The 22,664-nt window shown below is 39.7% G+C and overlaps 1 protein-coding gene across 6 annotated transcripts in view; it reads left to right on the top strand.

Moving 5' to 3' along the window:
- The window catches only part of CTNNA2 (catenin alpha 2), a 1,212,918-nt gene that overhangs the window by 950,295 nt on the left and 239,959 nt on the right, over positions 1–22,664 (top strand). For all 6 annotated transcript variants that reach the window (XM_021088202.1, XM_021088201.1, XM_021088200.1 and 3 more), the window contains one exon: positions 12,225–12,377. In XM_021088202.1, the coding sequence (XP_020943861.1) occupies positions 12,225–12,377 (153 nt within the window). The remainder of the gene's footprint in view (positions 1–12,224; positions 12,378–22,664) is intronic.

The following is a 22,664-nucleotide window of genomic DNA, read 5'->3' as shown; positions in this document are numbered from 1 at the left end:
GGCAGACTGTTTTTGGTTATTTTGAGACAGTTTATTCTACTTTTTGAGTTTGTGAATTAAACTCTGTCCTTTCATCACTCTGTGAATTGTTAGAGTACTTATGATCCATCAACTGTATTTCTTTTGGTTTGCTGAATAAAATGTAGTTATTTACATTGATGAATAGCCTTAATTGGGTAAAATAGACTGGTAGTGCTGAGCTAATACCTTTAAATGTCTTGTCCTACACAATTAATATTCCCTTGTCACACATACATTTAAACAGTTGGAAGAAAGCCTTGTGTTCTTGACTCCTGTCAGACTTAACGAATGATTTTGTCAAGTCATTCCTTTCTGCCTTGGTTGATTGATAGCTAAATTTTGGTCTTTGGGCTTATGTAAAAAGTGTTAACCATGCCTTTCAACTTGTAGTCAAGGGCATTTAAACCATTCTAATAGTCAATTTACGGAGGAATTACATTGCCTGTTTACTGGAGGGGTCAAAAAATGTGCCCCTATTCATCAGGGACACAAATCACAGGGCCCATGAGCTAATGAAGGCAGTATTTATGAGTCCCTGCTCTTGCTGGAAGATACCAAGTTCAAGGTGTCCCTGGTCCTGCTACTTAGGACTCTGGCTCTCGATTTTGGATGTGCCTGTGCTCATGGACTATGTCATAGGTGGATATATTTAGGATGAATATAGTTTCATCCTAAAATTCTTAAGAATGAGAAAATGACAAGAACGCTGGATTGTCACAGTATCCGCAATCATCTGCACCTCTTGAAGATCACTCTGTCTTAAGGCAGATCCCCTTTAACCTCTGTCACCACGTGGCTTGTAGGTTTGCATACACACCATAATAACCATCCGAAAGCATGGAAAGTGGATCCCAGTCATTTCTGGGAGGAGTCTCACTTCCCTTGGCTCGAGCCTTTGTTGAGAATCTCACAATATGCTGTTTTAAAACACTTTGACCAAAGAGCTAGTTACATAAAAGCAGGTATAACCCATTGATACATTTTTTGCAGTAAATGTGTTTTGATCCATGAGCCCTCCTTTTTCTTTTCCTTTCTCTTCTTTTTTTAAAAAAGAGACTCCTAAAGGCCCAGGAAGTCAGAGAGTCTCAGAGTGAATATTCAGCAGGCCCCTTTCAGCTCCTGAAATGGGGATCCATTAGGTTTCAGCAACACTTCTGCCTCTGGAGGGACAACTGATTCCCTCTTGGGGCCTCCATCTGTCCCCATATCTGTTTTTCCATCCTCTCTACTGGTCTTTACTCTTGTTGCTCTTATTGTCTTGGGAAAGGCTTTCAGAATCCTTTATGCACTTCATCTAGAAAGCTGGGTCATGTATTTTTCTGGAATTTTATACACAGTCTTTATTTCTATCTCTATCTCTACCCATATCTATATCTATATTTATATATACCTGTGCTTTTGGTCAATGATGTGTGCAAAGCTGGTGGGGATTAGACATATGAGAGGTTGTGTATATTAGTAGTTTAGAGCATGAACTGTAGGGCCAGCTTGGGTTCAAATCCTGCCACTGCCACTTATTAGCTGTGTGAATGTGGACCAGTAACAGTCACTTGTCTCAATTTCCTTACTTATAAAATGGAGAAAATAGTAGCCAGGTCTTTTCAGAGAAATAAGTGAGTTATTCTAAGCATTTAGAACAGTGCCTGGTCCAAAATAAGCGTTCAATAAAATCTAATATGAAAGAGTAATTTTCCCCAGTCCTTTCCTGCGCTGCTTTTGGCCACCTTCTCTCTATGCCCACTACTGCAGTCTGTTCTGCCTTCTGCCCACACCCTCATTCCACCAGCCTCTCCTTTGCCTTCTTAGCGATGATAGACTTCATGTGCTGCTGACATTTTTCCAGCACCAAAGCTGCTGTACCCACTGGATTGAGGCCATCTGGAGATCCACGACGACCCAGCACTGCCTTGTGTCCTAAGGCAATATTTTACTGCTTCTTCCCAGGACAGCAATCGCTCCTGTATTTTGTGGAGGGAGCAGGGGACTTTGGCACAGTCCCGTGTGTGCTGGGGCAGAAAATGGACCCAGAAGAAGCATCCGGGCACCTGCTTCTAATCTTCAAGTAGATCTCTGACCAACCCTTCACTGTCCTAGTCTCCATGACTCTTCTCTTCAGTACAATTTCGATCTAAATCATTTGTTAAATCAATAAAACTAAAGAGAAACTGCAGCTATGATGGTTTAAGCATGACCCAGTGTACCTAATGGTACACGTAGAGCAGACTATGGTTAGTCCAGTACTTTTGGCCCCCAAATGAATTGGAATAATACCCACTAGTCAACTGATAAAACAGAAATTTACTTTGATGTCTCCCCCAAAAGATGGCTTAGTGACCACAAAATGTTATTCTAGTCAAATATGTATTTTATCAGTTATCTGTTGTCACAATAATGCATATTAATATCTCAGTGGCAGACAATAAGTGCATTTGTTGCTCACTAGTCTGGGGTGGTCACCTTGGTCCAGGCCCTCTCCCATGTATGAGCACAGTTGCTCTTGACTGACCTCAGGTGGCCTCAATGGGGATGACCGAGGTGACTTAGTTGTATTCCACATATTTATCTCCCTCCTTCAGGGACAAACAGTCTAGCCTGGGCATGTCCTTCTCATGAGAATGGAAGAGAACAAGATAAAAAAATCCACTGATGAATGGACCCTCCATGCATCATGATGGCCAACATCCATTGACCCTAATCATGCCCTATGGCCCATTTCAGAGCCAAAGAGGGCAGGCAATACAGAGTTAGATGGCAATGGGCTTGGGTACAAGGAGGGGTAAAGAATGGGGCCTTTCATATAACAAATCTACTACAATTATCTACCTAGTGCTTTTTACTCCATCATCAAGATACGTATCAACTTTTCTCTTTATTACATCAGACTCCTAGGGGAACAATCTGGAGGGCGAAGATTATTTTCTGGCTAAACTAAGCCATCACATGTTTCCTACTTGGGGCCATGCATGTTGGTGTTTCTAATGGTGACAGTTATGCTTTGAACTGATCCAGTAGAGCTTGAATTGGGCAGGGGGCTGTATGGAGAAAAGCATGAAACCTAGTGAACTATTCTTTTTCTTTCTTTCTTTCTTTTCTTTTTTTTTTTTAAGAAGTAATTGGTTTCATTAAGGAAAGAAGCTAGTATCCCAATTAAAATGATTTTGCTTCATAGAAGATAGTGCCATCAGGATAATGAACAGAATGACCAAAGGATTTTGTGCATTTCTTATGAAGAAAACAAAATAAAGCAAAAATAATGATTATCCTCTAAGTGTTCTTATACAAGCCTCATAGATATGCCTCTACTCCCCCCGCCACCTGCCTCCACTCCTAGTCCAAACTATAAGCAGTGCCATCATTACCAAAGAACTGTGTGCTCTGATGGCACCTTCACTTATTAAAGTGGCTTTCGGTGGATTGCTGCACTGACTGATTACCTTAATTGACCTTCATACTGGCTAAAATTTGCCTGACTTAATGAGGCTCAATTCTTGTCGAGCCCCCTAGGCTAGATGGCTCCTGGCCCAGACACTTTGTTGCTTTGATTTTTCATTTTTAATAACAATTACACCCTAAAGCTTAAGGAAATACGGTAAAATATACCAGTAATCGTGAAGAGCCCAGAGAAGCTGTATCCATGGAAAGATTTACAGTGCAAAGTTTTGAGCCCATTTAAAATCACCTTCTACCCTGAAGTTGACCTTATTGGTGTGTTTCACATCATCGTAGTGAAGTATCTTAATACTTCTTATGCTTAAGAAGATTTTTCTAAACATGTGCCTAAATGAAAAACATGCTAAAATTGTCAGCCACTTGTTAAAATATCAGCAGACCAGCTCAGATTGGGGTGTTAACTTTTATATCTGAAAATCAAGGTGGCACTGCATAGCTCAGACACACAGTCAATTTTGCCTAAAGGTTGGCATGCAAAACCACTTAAATTGCAGGTATGGTTCAGCAAAGAAAGAAAACTTTCCTTCAGCAGAAGAAACAGGATTGATTGGCAGTAGCAACCTAGATCACAGTCCTGAGAAGGATTATGAAATAGTATTTGAGCTCAAAGAATGCTGTGATTGATTAGCCAGGTCTGGTTCAGGCATAGAAATGAAATGTGGTGGCGTACTTGCCATTCCTGCTTCAGTCCATAGTTTCTGATCTGGTTCCTTATAAACGACACTTCACCTTTAATTTTTTTCTTATAAATATGTTTATTTTCTCCACCTTCCACTCATGCTTGACTGCTTGAATTATTCTACAAGATCTAAATTTTATTGGCCGTGTTTATTTCTGAGTCAGGATCTGAATTCCTTTCCTATGTTTGTGGAATTCCTCATTATATGATTGTGGTATAAGGAGTTAAAATGGCCAGAACACTTGTTTTTACAAAGCACTTTCCTCCCATCACCTTTCTCCTGTACTCTTGCAACGAGATGTGATGTTGACATGACTCAGAGTTTGGGTCTATATTTCACCCAGATAAAAAGCAGTTGCATTTGCCTAAGACTTTGAATCAAAAGCTGAGGATGTAAAGACACAGTGTCCTGACATTTCTGAGTCCTGTTCTTTCTTTTAACCAACAGGAGAGATTTTGTGCTTAAACCCTCCAGAATTAGTTTCAAATGCTTGTAACTAAGAACTTAACTGATGCAATAGGTCTTCTAGAGCAGTATTCCTCAAACTTAATTGTGCAAAGGACTCACCTAGGTTTTATTTTGTGTGTGTGTCTTTTGTCTTTTTAGGGCTTAGCCCTCGCCTTATGGAGGTTCCCAGGCTAGGGGCTGAATTTGAGCTGTAGCCGCTGGCCTACACCACAGCTCACAGCAACACTGGATCCTGGAACCCACTGATCGAGGCCAGGGATCAAACCTGCATCCTAATGGGTACTACTTGGGTTCTTTAACCACTGAGCCAGGACAGGAACTCCTCCTAGGCTTTTTATTAAAATACAGATTCTCATTGAAATGCAGATCTGGGATGGGGCCTGGGGCTTTGTGTTTCTAACAAACTCCCTGGAAATGGCAGTGACACTGGCCTGTGGTCCATTTAAGTAGGAAGGGTCAAGGGAAGGAAAGGCAGTCTGAAAGAAGACAGAATTGGCAGAAAAGAAAAAAGAGATCTGTTTCAATGTGTTCTAGTTAAAACAGAGCAGACCAAATGAAAATGTAGAATAGCTCTGATAAAATAAAATTGGATTACTTAATCATGTAACAATACTGGGCGAGTGAAAGGACACTGGAAAGCTCTCCTTCATGCATTCAGGGGCAGGTTGATTGGGGGAGGGGGAAATGTCTCTCATCTTCAACTCATGGCTATCCAAAGTCATCTTGGGGCCATGTCTGTATTCCATCCAGATAAAAATGGAAAAGTGTACATGGGGAATGTTTCATTTTTTTTTTGGAAAATTTTTTTTATAAAATAAAGCATGGATATAGAAATCTGCATTCAATTAAGGGTTGTCATTATGCAAACACTGTTGTAACTACTACCCAGGTCAAAAAACAGAACTTTGCTAGTCTCCCTACAAGCTCCTTGGTATACTTTCTGCCTCCCTCCAAAAGTAATCATTTTCTTGACATGTAGAGGGTCCACTTCCTTATATTTTTTTATGGTTTGATCACCCTGATGTGTGTCTTCAGATCACATAGTTTAATTTTGTTTGCATTTTGGGATTTATCTTTCAGTTTCTTTATCGCATCCCCTTCCATCCCTTTCTTTTGCTTATAATCCATCTGTTGAAGAACCTGGATGGTTTGTACTGTAAGATTTCCAGAGTCTGCATTTTGCTGAATAGATATGTCTGGTGCTGTTCCATATGTATTCTGTCTGTGTTTTCTGCAAATCACCAGGGGGATATAGAGCCTTGGCTATGTTCAGAACTGATCCTTTGGCAACACTGTAGTTGTGCTATTGTGTGCAGTTGTGCTACACGGATTGTGCAATTCATCAGAAGGCACATAATGTCTGGTTCTCTCTCTCTTTTTTAAATTGAAGTATAGCTGATATATAAGTTATAGGTGTACAGTATAGTGATTCACAATTTTTAAGTGCTTGTCTTTTTTGTGTGATGTCTTCAATCACTACTGTTCATTGTCTAGATGTTTTAATTCATTAAGGGTTGCAAAATGGTGATATTCCATCATTTTGTTTTCATATATTAAGTGAAATAAATTTATTAACAGACATTTCCCTCATTACAAAGAATTTCAATTCATATAGGAAAGGCAAGATATAGTCCTGATTCTTTCAGGATAATTGAATTGGTTCCTTGTCACCCTCTGAAGATGACCAGTTAATTATTATTATTATCTAGTCATTATATACGCATTTAAATATATTTCATGTTTCAATCCAGTGGAATTTGTATTCTTTGTGAAGTTCAAATTGTCTAATCTTTGGCCACGTGGGAGCTGCCTTAATTTTTACGTGATCCTAGTAATCTTTGATAGCTCTTTGTTATCTGGTATAATAAGATATTTTAGGCTTATTTGTATATTTCTAGCCCAAAGAACTTGGAATTGGTCCTTTTTCTAAGAAGCTCTGGTTGTTTTAGGGGAAAATTGTATTTCAAGATATTCATTGCTGAACCTTGTGGTTCAGCAGTAACGAACCCAACTAGGTTCCATGAGGACGCAGGTTGATTCCTGGCCTCACTCAGTAGGTTAAGGATTTGGGATTGCCATGAGCTGTGGTGTAGGTCGCAGATGTGTCCAGGATCCTGTGTTTCTGTGGCTGTAGTGTAGGCCAGCGGCCACAGCTCTGATTCAACACCTAGCTTGGGAATCTTCATATGCCACGGGTGCAGCCCTAAAAGGCAAGGGAAAAAAGGTATTCATTGCTACTGGGCTAGTCATTGTTTTTAGACCTTTTCACTAGATAGAACTAGGGAATTGTGTGTGTGTGTTTTCATTTTAAAATCTCATGTGTTCATATTGATATTTCTACTTTAGATCTAAGATTATAAGCTTTTTCCTTAACCTTTTCTATATTATATCATCCTTCTTCCACACCAGCACTTCTGATGAGCAAGGACACAGTAGATGAAAAATCAACTCTCATAACTAATTGTTTGCTTGATTCTACCTTTAAATGCAATAGTGTTAGAATAACAATATTCAGGAATTCTCTTGTAACGTAGCAGGTTAATTGTGTAGGTACTGCAGTGGCTTTGATCACTACTGAGGTGGTGCAGGTTTGATCCATGGCCTGGGAACTTCTGCATGCTGTGGGTGCAGCCAAAAAAATGGATAATGGTATTCATACTACCGTTGTAATTAAAATTACATAAAACAGTTAAAATATTTTTGTATATCCTCTTCCCTTTCTCTTTTCATTTTTACATCTTCTTTGCCAGAGCATACATCCTTTTTTATAACCCATGCTTTCCTATCTGGCTATCCTATATTCTTAATTCTGTAAATAAGTGTATATCAAGTGCTCACCACCAGTACTTATGTTGATGTTTATTTATTTTGGTAGAGAAAGTTAATTCTCTAACAGATTCCCTAGGTCTCATGGGAGCAATATTTTCTGAGTTCTTGCATGTTGATCACATTTGGTTTGTGGTTTATATCTCTGAAAGTCAGTTTTGCTGGTGATAAAATTCTTAGCTCACATCTTTCCTTGAGTATCTTCAATACAGTATTTTATTTTCTTTTGGCATAAAACTTTGCAGTTAAAAAGTCTGATGATCATATGATGATCTTTCCTTTATAAGTTATGTGTTCTATTCACCTAAATACATAAGAATCTGCCCCTTTTTTCTTTAGAATCCAGTTAATCTTGGTTGATGGTGTGGGTCACTCTTCTCAGGTATATGATATGTTCTTTCATATATATATATGTATATATATATATGTATATATATTTCTATGTGGAATATAGTTTTACATATATTTACATATAAATTTATATATTTATATATAGAATATAGTTTGTGCACATATTTAAATAATCATATTAAATAAATAATTATATAAATTATTATAGTGACAGAATAGCAATTTAATTTAATTTATTTTTAAATTTTTTATTTATGTATGTATTTATTGTCTTTTTGCCTTTTCTAGGGCCTCACCTTGGCATATGGAGGTTCCCAGGCCAGGGGTCTAGTTGGAGCTGTAGCCGCCGGCCTACGCCAGAGCCAAAGCAACACAGGATCCAAGCCACATCTACAACCTACACCACAGCTCATGGCAACACCAGATCCTTAACACACTGAGCAAGGCCAGAGATCAAACCTGCAACTTCATGGTTCCTAGTCGGATTTGTTAACCACTGAGCCACGATGGGAACTCCTAATTTAATTTAATTTAAATTTTATATATACACTCATAAAAGTTTTCAAAAGTTGTATTTCTTAGTATTCTTTCTGTTTTCTTGCTTCGATTTTATTTTTTAGGGGCCTCAGGTAACCATATATTGAATTTTATTTTTATTTTATTAAATGCTTTTCACTTTTCCTCAAATTTTTTTGTCTTTTGTCACTTTAGGGTTGTACCCATGGCTTATGGAGGTACCCAGGCTAGGGGTCGAATTGGGGCTGTAGCTGCCACATCCAAGCCGCATCTGCAACCTACACCATAGCTCATGGCAACACCGCTTAATCCACTGAGCAAGGTCAGGGATTGAACCCGCGTCCTCATGGATACTAGTCAAGTTGGTTACCACCAAGCCACGACTCCATCAAAAATTTTAAATCTCCTTTTAAAACATTTATTTTGCATTGAAATGTTTTTCTTCTTTTCTCATTTTATTTCTCTTGCAGCATTTGCTCTTGTGCTTATTCATTCTTGTTCAGTCTGCTTTTTCAAATGATTTTATTTATAACTCTCCTTTGGGTTTCATGACCTCATTCTATAATCTCTTCTTTTTCTAATTTATGTTGTTTTTTCATATCTTACATCATGTTTTAGTGTATTCTAATGTATTTGAAATAGTAGATTACAGCTTTAATTTGTTTTATGGGCCCTATCTTTCTGGCACGCTTTCAGTGTGTGTAGAGATGATATATTTTTCTTAAAATATTTGTATGTGAGTTTTGACCTTGATAATTTCAAGTTGTTCATTTTTATGTGAATGCAGTCTTCCTGAAGGCCTAGACAGAGGCTGGAAGAACAGAGAGCTCTTCTAGCTTCACAGAGCTCTCACTTAGGTTATTTTCGTGTGTTTTTTAAAAATACAGTGACGTGGAGCTCCCATTGTGGCTCAGTGAGTTCAGAACCCCACATAGTGTCCATGAAGATGTAGGTTCAATCCCCAGCCTCACTCAGTGGGTTAAAGATCCCATGTTGCCACAAGCTGAGGCGTAGGTGGAAGATGTGGCTCAGATCCCGCATTGCTATGGCTCGGGTGTAGGCCAGCAACCACAGCTCCAATTCAACCCCAGCTCAGGAACTTTTTCCTTACAAAAATAAAAAATAGCAATTAAAAAGAAAAATACAGTGGCTTGATTGCTGAGATAGCCCGGCTCTGACCATTGTCCCCACTTCATCTAGACTTTTCCTTTCTTCTATCTCTATTATCCCTATTGAGTTCAATTTTGATTACACTCCCAATAGTTCCTCTTTCATGTAGGTCTCTGTCCTGGAAGAGAGCCAAGCCAGGCCAGTTTCCAATATCCACCACACTGTCCCCTTCAGACATTCTCATAGCAGGCTGCTACTTGCCACCTATGGCTGAGGAAGGTTATTCAACTCATCCAAGTCTCATTTTCTTCATTTGAAAAACTTGTATAAGAGTAGTTCTTATCTTGTTGTGTTGTGGTGAATAAGTGATACAATATGTAAAAATCTTGGTTGAGCTTAGCTATCTGGCACATCAAGTATTCCTAGAATATATGAGCTGACCAATAAAAACCCTATTCCCAAGCAGAATTTTTTTTTTTATTCTTTTTAGGGCTGCACCTGCAGCATATGGAAGATCCCAGGCTAGAGGTCAAATCAGAGCTGCAGTCAAGCAGAACTTTAATACACTTTGTTAAATGAGTAACTAATCAATGTTCATTTACCATAGGCTTTGTTATACTTTATATGGTGAAATGTCCAACTCAATCCAGTGCTCAACCAAACTAAGTCACATATACACACATGCATACCTTATGGTAATTAGTGCAAAAAGGGACTGAGATTTGTGCAACGTTTTCCTTCTTCTGACCAATGATAAATGTGTATGTATCCCCCTATTAAAATATTTGCCTGCAATAGAAATATTTCCTAATTAGAAATATTTGTTTGGAAAATATACACATTGTTTACTATCTTCTCTTGTGTTTATTTGCATTGGGGGTTTTTTCTCCCTGTATACATTCTGCCAGTTATGAACAAAGCAGCACCGAGGTGTTCAGTTTCATTTCATTTCACGCAGTTGTCCTGCTTCCCATTTTAACAACATGGGAATGATGTGTAATTATGCATTGTTAGGAATTTGGGTATGTTTACTCTTACTTACCTTGAAGAATAATTATCAGTACTCCTTTGTGGAGCACACCAGCTATATCATCATAGCACCTGGACAGACACATTTTTGAGATTGTTAGATGTTTTTTCATGTTTCCATCTGCATCAAATATAAACAATGGATTTAGAAAGGACAGTAGAATGCAAAACAGTAAGTTTTAGGGGGTTTCAAAGCCCAGTTCTTCATCTAAAGTTCTCCTAACTTGCTGATTTTTTTTTTCTTTTTCTGGGGCTGTACCCGTGACATATGGAGGTTCCCCGGCTAAGGGTCCAGTTGGAGCCACAGCTGCTGGCCTACTTGAGAGCCACAGCAACACAGGATCCGAGTGGAGTCTGCGACCTATACCATAGCTCATGGCAACGCCAGATCCCCAACCCACTGAGTGAGGCCAAGGATCGAACCCTCAACCTCATGGTTCCTAGTTGGATTCATTAACCACTGAGCCACTATGGAGACTCCCTAACTTGCTGATTGATGCCTACATTTTTCCTTTTTTCAAAGAGCCTACATTATTTATTTATTTATTTATCTGGATGTATCCATGGCAAGTTCCCAGGCCAGGGACTGAATCTACAACAGCACATCAGTAACCCTCAGCAGTGACAGTGCTGGATCCTTAAGTTCCTGAGCCACCAGAGAACTCCAAAAGCCTGAGTTCTTGAACTGGATCAGGATTCAAAACCTGAAGGTAGACAGTTGGTCAATGAAGGATGAGACAAGGGGAGCCTATACAGCACTGAGCTATAGGTCATGTGATAACTTTCAAGTTGATATATAATCCAGTTACTTCAGAACCAGCCATCAGTCATGTCTTTTTGTTTTCCTGTTATATGAGAAGAACTAGGAAAATTAAAAAGTTGAAACATTGTTTCCTTGGATAATGAAAGCTAGGACTCTTCCTTTCTTTCCTTCTTTCCTTCCTTCCTTCCTTTCTTTCTTTCTTTCTTTCTTTCTTTCTCTCTTTCCTTCTTTCTTTCTCTCTTTCCTTCTTTCTTTCGTTCTTTCTCTCTTTCTTTCTTTCTTTCTTTCTATCTCTCTCTCTTTCCTTCTTTCTTTCTTTCTTTCTTTCTTTCTTTCTTTCTTTCTTTCTCTCTTTCTTTCTTTTTCTTTACTTTCCCACTGTACAGCAAGGGGATCAAGTTATCCTTACATGTATACATTACAATTACATTTTTTCCCCCACCCTTTCTTCTGTTGCAACATGAGTATCTAGACATAGTTCTCAATGCTACTCAGCAGGATCTCCTTGTAAATCTATTCTAAGTTGTGTCTGATAAGCGAAGCTCCCGATCCCTCCCACTCCCTCCCCCTCCCATCAGGCAGCCACAAGTCTTTTCTCCAAGTCCATGATTTTCTCTTCTGAGGAGATGTTCATTTGTGCTGGATATTAGATTCCAGTTATAAATGATATCATATGGTATTTGTCTATGTCTTTCTGGCTCATTTCACTCAGTATGAGATTCTCAAGTTCCATCTTTCTTTCTTTCTTTCTTTCTTCTGGCCACACTTGCAGCAGGAAGAAGTTCCCAGGCCAGGAGTCAAACCTGTGCCACAGCAGTGACCTGAGCCACTGCAATGACAATACCAGATCCTTAACCCACTAGGCCACCAGGGTACTCCTTGAGCTGGGACTTTAAAAGAACTATTCCAAGGAAGTGATTTAATGCATATTGCTAAATGAGTAATACACTCAGATAGACAGTTGCTCTATTCCTTAACTGTGTGTGTTTTTGTTTTTGTTTTTACTGTAGCTTCGGAAAGCAGTAATGGATCACATATCTGATTCTTTCTTGGAAACCAACGTCCCTTTGCTGGTTCTCATTGAGGCTGCAAAAAGTGGGAATGAGAAGGAAGTGAAGGAATATGCCCAGGTTTTCCGCGAGCATGCCAACAAGCTGGTGGAGGTAAGTCAGGAGAGACCTGAGACTGGAATTTATCAATGGGTTTAATCTCTACACATGGCTCTTGGAATTTCAACAGACTGTCCTCCCATGGGTTTCCTGGATCTTTCTTCTATTTTCTGATGACTCTGTCTTGGAAAAAAAAAAACAGGTTATTAGCAATCTCTTCCCTCTCTATCTCATGACTCTTAGCATGTTGTGAAACATGTCAGCTAATTTTCCTGAACCATAAGAAGAGTCACAGAGACACAGTATAAGGGACATTCCAAAGTGCCAAGACAAGCTTTGATTGGAGGAAGTAGAAGTAAAACTGCCAAATGTCTATTTAGGTCTTTTGCCCATTTTTTCATTGTTTGTTGTTGTTGTTGTTGTTTGTTGAGTTGTGAGTTGTAGAGAACAGACTTGTAGTTGCCAAGGGGGAGGGAAGAGAGAGTGGGATAGACAGGGAGTTTGGGGTTGGTAGATGCAAACTATTACATTTAGAATGGATGTGCAAAGATGTCCTTCTATACAGCACAGGGGACTATATCCAATGTCTTGGGCTAGACCATGATGGAAGGAAGTATGAGAAAGTATATATACACACACATACATGCATGGGTCACTGTGCTGTACAGCAGAAATTGGTACAACATTGTAAATCAACTATACATTAATAAAAATAAATAACTTTTAGAAACCTCAAAAAAAAAAAGAAAAAAAAAAGCCTGCCAAATGGAGATTTCAACACTGTTCTGTTTTCTTTCCCCTCATCCCCATTACCACTCCACCCACCTAAACCCAGATTAGCTGGCTACATTATGAACCTGTAAAAAAAACAGTCCCTCCCTCCTTAAAAGATATGTCTGGACTCCTGGGGAAGGATCTTGGGGCAGTAGTAGTAGGAGTATAAGTGCAGGCTCCTAAGTCTATTCTCTGTGTTAGAGAAATCTGTGGGAGTTACTTTAAAAATGCAAAATTGCACTGTGTAAAATTGAGAAAATTATTGTTCAAGGGAAACAAAATGAAAGTGAATTGATAACTAGACTGCCCAAACCTAGGAGCTGGAAACCAAACAGCTTGACAGAGGTTGGATTGAGTGATGTGGGGCTAAATAGAAAATCAAGATGTTGAAGAGGAAATGTGTGTGCTACAGAAAAAGAGTCCGGGGTGGGGGGGCAAGGATCCTGGCAGATTTAGACAATAGTTATCAGGACTTAGAAAGAAAAACAAAAATAACAACAAAACTCTGGTATATCCCCACTTTAACTCAAAATAAAATAAAATTACTCCAAACCACACACAACTTAAATCCAAGCTAAAAGTTATGTAAGTTTATTTTTGTTTCCTTTGGATGGCAAATTAAATTCTGAACAAGTTCATCACATATGAAATGCTCTTCATTTTTCCTGCAGCAAGTGATGGGGTTGTGCTCCAGTTTAATCGTGCCCTAAGCATTTTGCTTGGTCACCTCTTTGGTTAATCCAGCGCTGCTATTGCCTCTGGGTCTGAACATCCAATCACAGAAAGTCCTACATCAAGCCCAGAGGAGGCTCTTGGTCTTCTAGGACATAGCCACTGCTCATGACAGCAGTCAAGGTGAACATGCAAAAGCTGAAGCTACCATAAGGAAACCCTTGAACTTCCTGCCATAGTTCCAGTATTTTGAAGTGATATCATAAAATATGGTTATACTTAACAACATCAAGGCAATCTTTTCTGGCTCTGTCCCCACATATGGGGCAAAGACCTCATCACCCCTCACATTCCACCCACAAATTTTAAAATTTGGCCACAATTCCAAATTGACCATTGAGGAATCCAGAGCCTTTCCAGGGTTGACCTTGGAAGTTCCTGGCCACTTCCACATTTTGAGAAAGAGCAGGTGAAGAAGGAGTGGGATAGGGGGACAATGGAAGAAAGAGGAAAAAAGAAAGTCTCCTGAACGGGTGCCACAAAAGTTTTAAACATTCATATATAATAAAATTATTTACATATAGTTTTTGGCCAAGCTTGCAGCATTCGGAAGTTTCTGGGCCAGGGATCAAAACCCTGCAGGGACAACACCAGACCCTTAATCATTAGGCCACCAAGGAACTCCTAAAATGACAATATTAACATACAGATACATCATGACATAAATATAATCACAATACCTACGTGATAATTGCAGAATTTATAGAGAACATGAAGTATTGGTGTGTTATGGATGAAGAAAGGGACATGAATTTAGTGTGTTTGAAAGTTGTCTACTTTCAGTTCTGTCAGAGTCTTTTTGTATTTCTGTGTGTAGCCTCATTCGCACACAGTATTTGAAGTTCAGACTTGATGCTCTGGGTAAATGTGAGGCCAGGGCCGAGTAGCCCTCTTATCTGCTCTTGCTCCTCTCTCCCGTGGTAGACCTGGACACCAACCACTTACCCTCATCCTCTCCGTAGGTTTCCAACCATAGGCTGGAATGGGAATCCGTAGGCTGTATGGGAATCCAGCCACTCTGGGTGATTCTTGATCTTTAACTTTGCCAAAAGCAGAAGGCTTGAATTATTCAGACCCCTCATTTCAGAAATTTCTGATGTGCTCCCCTTCATTGTTCCTTTCCTTACCCCTGCACAGTCACTTTAGCCACATGCCCAGGAATTGCAAGGGCTAAGGTGTGCACTGGTCTCTGCTTGATCAGAGGTGAACTAGAATTGAAAACATTTCTGTAGCTTCTGTACTTCAAACAAGTTCTTCATTGCCAATCCATACATGTAAGAAAACTTGAGTGCTGGGCTAAGAGTCACCCTTTGTCCAATTTGCAAGTGTCTTCATGGACTTGGGCACTTTTCTGTAATGTGAAAAATTTGGTTGATGTATTGATTTTATATCCATTGACCTTGATAAATTCACTTACTAATGCCAAATTTGGACTGGATCCTTTAGGAGTTTCTATGTACGCAATCATGTTGTAACTTATGACAGTTGCATTTCTTCTTTTCCAACATTTATATCTCGATTTTTTTCCTCACATTATTGCACTAGTCAGACCTTCAGTTCAATATTGTGTTAATATGTATTTTTGTTACTTGTAGATCTCAGCAAGAAACTTTTACTACTAATTATATTGTTCTAGATTTCTTGCAGATACTTTTATTGGATTAATTTTAAGTTGTCTTCTATTACTCTTTTACACAGTTTTTTAAAAAATCATGACTACCTCTAGAATTGTATCCAACAAGTTTTCTGTACCTTTTGAGGCAATTGTATGATTTTTGTCTCCTTTATTCTCCTTTGGAGGTATCAAAACTAGGCTTCCCCTCAAAAAATGAGTAGGAAACTAGTTCTTCTTTCTATTTTATGGAAGTGAATGAATCTGTAAGATTGGTATTATATATTTTTTAAATATTTGGAGGATTTCATTGAACCAGCAATCTGAGCTTGAGTATTTATTTGAGGAAGTATTTAAAAGTTACAGACTCATTTTTTTAAAAAAAACCGTAAGACTACTTAAATTTTCTGTTTCTTTTTGGGTCAGCTTTGGTGAGTGATATTCTAGGAGTATGTTATTTTCATTTAATCTTCAAAGTTTTTGGCATAAAACTGTCTTTTTTTTTTAATGTGTGAGGATCTACTCTACTCTTTCTTTCCTTCATTCCTCATATGGCTAATTAGTGAATTCTTTCTTTTTTCTATTAGTTTCGTAAGAGGTTTATCAATTTAAAAATTTCTTCTAAAACAGCTTTCACCTTTGTAGATTTTGGTTTTTTTTTTTAATTTTATTCATGCTTCTATCTTTTATGCTTTCTTCTGGTATAACTTACAGTTCTTTTTCTAACTTTTTGAAATGGATAATCATATCATTGATTTTTAGCCCTTCTTATTTTAGTAATATATGCATTACAGCTATAAATTTCTCCCTAAGCTAAGCTTATGCCTGGTTATTTTCTACTGACCTAATTTTTAGCTCACTCATCCCATCTCCATCTGTGTCCAATATGCTTGAAACTGATCTGAGTTCAATTTTTTTTTTAAAGAATTTCTAGTCGATGCTTTTTTTCTTTTTAATTGATTCCAGTTCTTTGGTATAATTCACTATAAGGCCATTTCCTTTAAAAATACATTAATTAGAGTTATTTTAAAAATGCAACTCAAAGAACTCACATTTGGATCAATTTTGTTTCTGTCTTGTGGCTGCCCCACAGGGGACAACTTTCCCCTGCCACCCCAAATCAGGGATTTCAAGATTGGTGATGTAACAACAGCCACCACGAGGGTAAGAACAGCTTCATTACTCACATAATGGGACTTTATAGTGAGAACAGAGCAGGTGCACAAGCCAGTCCAGAGTGGCTTCAGTAAAGAGCAGAACAAGTGGTTTTGGTATTTATCAGGCTGTGGGGGGTGGCATTTGAAATGTTTCAACTTCCCTACTGACACCAAAAATATATGGACTTTCCTACCAATTTGCCCAGTTCTGGAACAAGAGGGATAAGTGGGTCTTAAACATTCAGAATGGAGTGGGACAATGATAATTCACCTTTGATGTTTGACTGGTGACTGGAATGTACTATGTTTCATTTAATTGAATTTGTACTTAAGCAATTATGGAGCCTTATGGAGCTTTCAAAATAGAGACTATTACAGTGTATGTTTTTATTATTTATGTATTTATTTATTTTAAGGTTACACCCATGGCATATGAAAGTTCCCAGGCTAGGGGTCCCTTTGGAGCTACAGCTGCTGGCCTATGCCATAGCCACAGCAACACCAGATCCAAGCTGTGCCTGTGACCTACACCGTAATTCATGGAAATGTCAGATCCTTAAACCACTGAACAAGGCCAGGGATCAAACTCGTATCCTCATGGATACTAGTTGGGTTCATTACTGCTGAGCCACAATGGAAACTCCTATTTTTATTTATTTATTTATTTGTTTATTTTTAGAACATCAAGTACTTTTTGACTGAATGGCTAACATTCTTATAAGAAAATATAGAGGGTCTATTATTCAGGCTGCTATAATAAAGTATCACAAGCTAGGTGGCCTGTAAACAACAGAAATATATTTCTCAGAGTTCTGAAGGTTAGGATGTCATAATTTCTGGTGAAGGCCCGCTTCCTGGTTCACAGCTGGTACCTTCTCACCTTGTTCTCACTTGGTGGAAGGGGAGAGGGATCTCTGTGGGATCCCTTTTATAAGAAAGGTAACCCAACTCAGAAGGACTCCATTGCCATGATTTAAGAAGCTCCTAAGACCTCACCTCCTAACACCATCACATTGGGCATGTGGACTTCAGTGTATGCATTTGGGAGGACATGAACAATCAAATTGCAGCAGTCTGGATAAAGTTTTCTCCGTCCAGGGAGAATTCATCCCATCCTCTGAAGGGCAGCAGAGAGGCAAACCATCTCAATCCAGTCAAAGACTTGAGACTTTAGTGACTAGTTCGCAGTTCCCTAAGGTTTAGGCTGCCTTTCCTTTACCCTCATCCTATGGGATTGTCTTCTCAAGGCTAACAGAGAATTTCATGTATTATTCAGTATCTTGCCTCCCCTGTGAAGCATTTATTCCAATTTTTGTTTTCCCACCATCATGAGCTGGGACTCAACTTTGATGTGCTTTTTGCTTTCAGTTTGCTTCTTGATGGTTGCTCTTTATAACTTAATAGACAAAACTGTGGGAGAACACTTGTGATAAAGTGCCAGCCTTTTTTTTTTTTTTTTTTTTTTTGCTTTTTAGGGCCACACTCTCAGGATATGAAAGTTCCCAGGCTAGGGGTCAAATTGGAGCTATAGCTGCCAGCCTATGCCACAGCCAGTGGTATCTGAGCCATGTCTGTGACCTACACCACAGCTCATGGCAATGCTGGATCCTTATCCCACTGAGTGAGGCCATGGATCTAACCAGAAACCTTGTGGTTACAAGTTGTATTCATTTCTGCTGTGCCACAACGGGAATACTCTAAAGTGCCAGTCTTTGAGTCTCCCTCTCTATGGGACCTCAGTTCGGAGCCCTTGCTCCCTTGGCTGTCCTGAGTGCCTGTTTTTTCTTCCCTAACCCCATGAGACTGCTGGAAATTCTAAAGAATTATCTTCCTCTCAGCAGCTCCCTTCTTCCTGTCGTTTCACTTTCTTTTTCCACATGAAGAATTAGCAAACCCCTGGGAGGAAAAGTGAAATGCAGAAAGTTGGGCCTTCCTCAATGAGCATCTCTCTCTCTTTTTTTAATAACCATACCTGCAGCATATGGAAGATCCTGGGCTAGGGTCAAATTGGAGCTGCAGCTGCTGGTCTATACCACAGCCACAGCAACACCGGATCCCAGATACATCTGCAACCTATGCTGCAGTTTGCAGCACTGTTGGATCCTTAACCCACTGAGTGGGGCCAGGGATCAAACCCCAATCCCCATAGATACCAGTCTGGTTATTAACCTGCTGAGCCACAATGGGGACTCCAGGGCATCTCTTTTTAATCTTGTCTAATAAGTTGACTACTTTGGCCACTGTCCCATGCGTTAAAACAAAAAAAAATTTTTTTTTTGGCCATACTTGTGGCATTTGGAAGTTTCCAGGCCAGGGGTCAAACCACAGCAGTGACAACACCAGGTTCTTAACTGCTAGGCCACCAGGAAACTCCTAAAACAAATTCTTTTTATTCTGCATTTCTCAGCAGGAAAGTGGGTCATTTACTGTCTACTCTTTCATGATTAGAAGTGGAAATCCCCAAGAGAGCTGGTTTTGATAAGTTTGTGGGGTGTTTATGCTGGCTGTTAATATTTTTCAGTCAGAAATGTCTTTATTTGATGGAATACCGTATCTCAAATAAATCCACAATCAATAAAATCAGTTCTGACTGAATGGAAAGAATGAGCTCGGTGCCTTGCCCACTTCCTGCAGTTCCTTCACTCACAGCTTCCTCCTTCTACCAGACACAGACTCACAATCCTTCCAGGACACATCTGTTCCCCATCCGGGAACCTTGATGGATCTCTAAGTTGCCATGAATGTAAATCATATAGGAATTATATGGCAGATCAGTTTGAATGAGGAGTACATGAGTACACGAAGTTATCAATCTATAAATCAATGATGGCAGTTTTAGTCCTTTGACTATTGTTTCATTATAGTATATTCAACTTTCAATTTTTTTTCTCCTGTGTTTATGTGCCATTTTTCTCCCAGTTTGGTGTTTGCTTTTCAGAGATTAATGTGATAAAGTGAGAGCAAAGTATCACAAACTGTTATACAGTGTTATAGTCCCTGGAAAATCCTCAACAAGGATAGTTTCAGTGCAAATCAAATATTAGCAAAATTTAAATAGGAAAAACTAATTTGGACTTTCATAATTGCCTTAAAAAGTGAAACTTTGAGGGTTTTTTCCCCCCTCCACAATGGTTGTAACATTTAATAAAGACTAGGTGAACTTGGAGTTCCTGTAGTGGCTCAGTGGAAATGACTCCGACTAGTATCCATGAGGATGCAGGTTCAATCCCAGTTCTGTGGGTTAAGGATTTGGCATTGCCCTGAGCTGCAGTGTAGGTCGTAGATGCGGCTCAGATACCATGTTGCTGTGGCTGTGTGACTTAGGCCAGCAGCTGCAGCTCCGATTCAGCCCTTAGCCTGGGAACCCCCATGTGCCACAGGTGTGGCTGTAAAAAGAAAGGAAAAACAAAAAGAATTTAATAGGTCAGTTATGATGTTTTGTGAACTACAGTATCAGCTACTATAGGAGGTATCACCAGTAGATGCCTGATTTTTAAATTTTTCCTCATCTCCAGAATTCAGTCACTTTTCCTCATCTCCAGAATTCAGCTAAGTCATCCCAGCCCAGGGTGAGCCAAGGGCTTCAGGGCGGGGCCACCTCTGAGGGTGTGCTGAGCTGGTCAGAGGGCACCTGTTGTACCTCATTTCCAAGCCTTCTGGAGAAATGGAATGCAAATTATAGCAACTTAGTACCCAAGTAATGTGGTCTGGGTGGAGGTGGAGTGGATGTAAAATGGGGGCAAAATATGCATTGCAGCAAAAAATAAAAATAAAAGCTAATTTGGAAAATGAGATGCAAAATCAATACAGCTGTTTTCAGAGCTTCCAGACTCGATTATTTCTCCCATTGCTTTGCTGCTCAGTCAGTCTGCCTGTTCTTCTTTCTGCTCCCCCAGCTCTACCATGAAGGCCCTGGTGCAGGTTACTTACTCTGTCATCTGGGGGAATGCAGTGTCCCTCTGCCCCACCCCCGGCAGGCCTCTCTCACCTGCCCGGTCCTCCTTGCTCCCTTCTCCACACAGCTGCCAGAGTGAACTTCTGAAAAGGCAAATCAGGTCATACATGCTCCCTGCCTGAGACCTTTGGGAGGCTTCCTCTGGTCCTCAGGTTAAAAACCAACGGTTTTGAGTTCCCATTTATGACTCAGTGGGTTAAAGACCCGATGTTGTCTCTGTGAGGATGCAGGTTGGATCCCTGGCCCGGCTCAGTGGGTTCAGGATCTGGTGTTGCTGCAAGCCATGGCTTAGGTCACAAAAGCGGCTCAGAGATGGCGTTGTCGTGGCTGTGATGTAGGCCTACAGCGGTAGCTCTGATTCAACCCCTGGCCAAGGAGCTTCCATTCACTGCAGGTGTGGCCCTAAAAGGACCAACATTTTAAGGAAGCCTGTAAGGCCTGCATGATCTGGCCTCCTCTTCAGCCTGTAGGCTCACCTTCCTGTTCTCTCCCACTTCCTACAACATATATATATATATATATATATATATATATATATATATATATATATATATATATATAAGGTATCAGCCACACAGGCCACATTCTATTTTTTTTTTTTGGTGGGGGGCGTTTTCTGGCCATGCCAATGGCATGTGAAAGTACCTGGGCCAGGGATCGAACCCATACCACTGCAGTGACCAGTGCCACAGCAATGAAAATCCTGGATCCTTAACCTACTGAGCCACCAGGGAACTCCCACCTTCCATTAGGTGAGTGTGATATTCCCTCTCCAACCTGGGCTTGTGATTATACTGTCCCATTCCTGACAGGCTCCCTGCTATGCCTTCTCTTCTTTCTTTTTTTTCTTCTTTTTATTTCTAATTGTTCAGCTTTTTGGGTCAATCATCATATCCCTAAGTGAGATCAAATCCTTGTTTTTTTTTTTTCACTCTTGTGGAACTCTTTAAAAAAATTTATTACGTCAGTTTTTTAAAAAATCTTTTTTTTTTTTGACTTTTTGGGGCCACACCTGTAGCATATGGAGGTTCCCAGGGGTCTAATTGGAGCTGTAGCCACCAGCCTATGCCACAGCCATAGCAATGCCAGATCCGAACCGCGTCTGTGAACTACACCTCAGCTCACGGCAGCGCCGGATCCTTAACCCACTGAGCGAGGCCAGGGATCAAACCCACAACCTCATGGTTCCTAGTCAGATTCGTTTCTGCACCACGGTAGGAACTCTTAAAAAATCTTTTTTCCCAGCTTTACTGAGATATAATTTATGTATAGGACTGTGTACATTTTTTATTCTTTTTATTCTTCCTGTTTTATTGAGCTATAATTGACATTCAGCATTGTATAAGTTTAAGGTGTACAGGATAATGATTTGATATATATCAAATTTGATCTATATATCACAAAATGATTATCCCAATAAGTTTAGTAAACATCCACCATCTCCTATAGAAACACAATTAAAGAAATAGGAAACCAACTCCCCCCGCCCCCGGAATGAGAATCCTATTTACTTTTGATTTGCAAACATCCAGCTCCACAACTATATGCTGTTTCTCCTGCCTGATTAGCAATTTCTTTAGGAAAAGGACCATGTCTGATTAATTCCCAGCTACCCCATCGGGTAGCTGAGTGCCTAACATATAGCAGGTATTCAATAAACAGATGTTGCCTAAACAATGAATGAAATAACAAACACAGCCAAAGATATTGCTAGCACAGCTGAAGGACCCTGAATAAGTACCTCTTGGATCAATAAACAGTCACCGTGCTTATTTGATTCCCTAATATACTACCAAAGAGGAACTGCAAATCTGAGAAAGAACAAATGGGGAGAACTCAGAATTCTCTTGAGTAGAAAGGCCTTGCTGTTTGGAGACACCTGAGCAGTTGAACTGTGTCCAGATGCTCTGGTTTTTGTTTGTTTGTTTGTCTTTTTAGGGCTGTATTCTCGGCATATGGAGGTTTCCAGGGGTCAAATCAGAGCTGTAGCCACAGCCACCGCAACGCAAGATCCAATGCGCATCTGCAACCTGCACCACATCTCACCACATGGCTGGATCCTTAACCCACTGCACAAGACCAGGGATTGAACCTGCGTCCTCATGGATACT

Source organism: Sus scrofa, chromosome 3 (assembly GCF_000003025.6).
Source record: "Sus scrofa isolate TJ Tabasco breed Duroc chromosome 3, Sscrofa11.1, whole genome shotgun sequence".
In the NCBI taxonomy this organism is placed as follows: domain Eukaryota; kingdom Metazoa; phylum Chordata; class Mammalia; order Artiodactyla; family Suidae; genus Sus; species Sus scrofa.
Note: the sequence above shows the minus strand (reverse complement) of the source record. Positions and strands in the feature narration are given on the sequence as shown.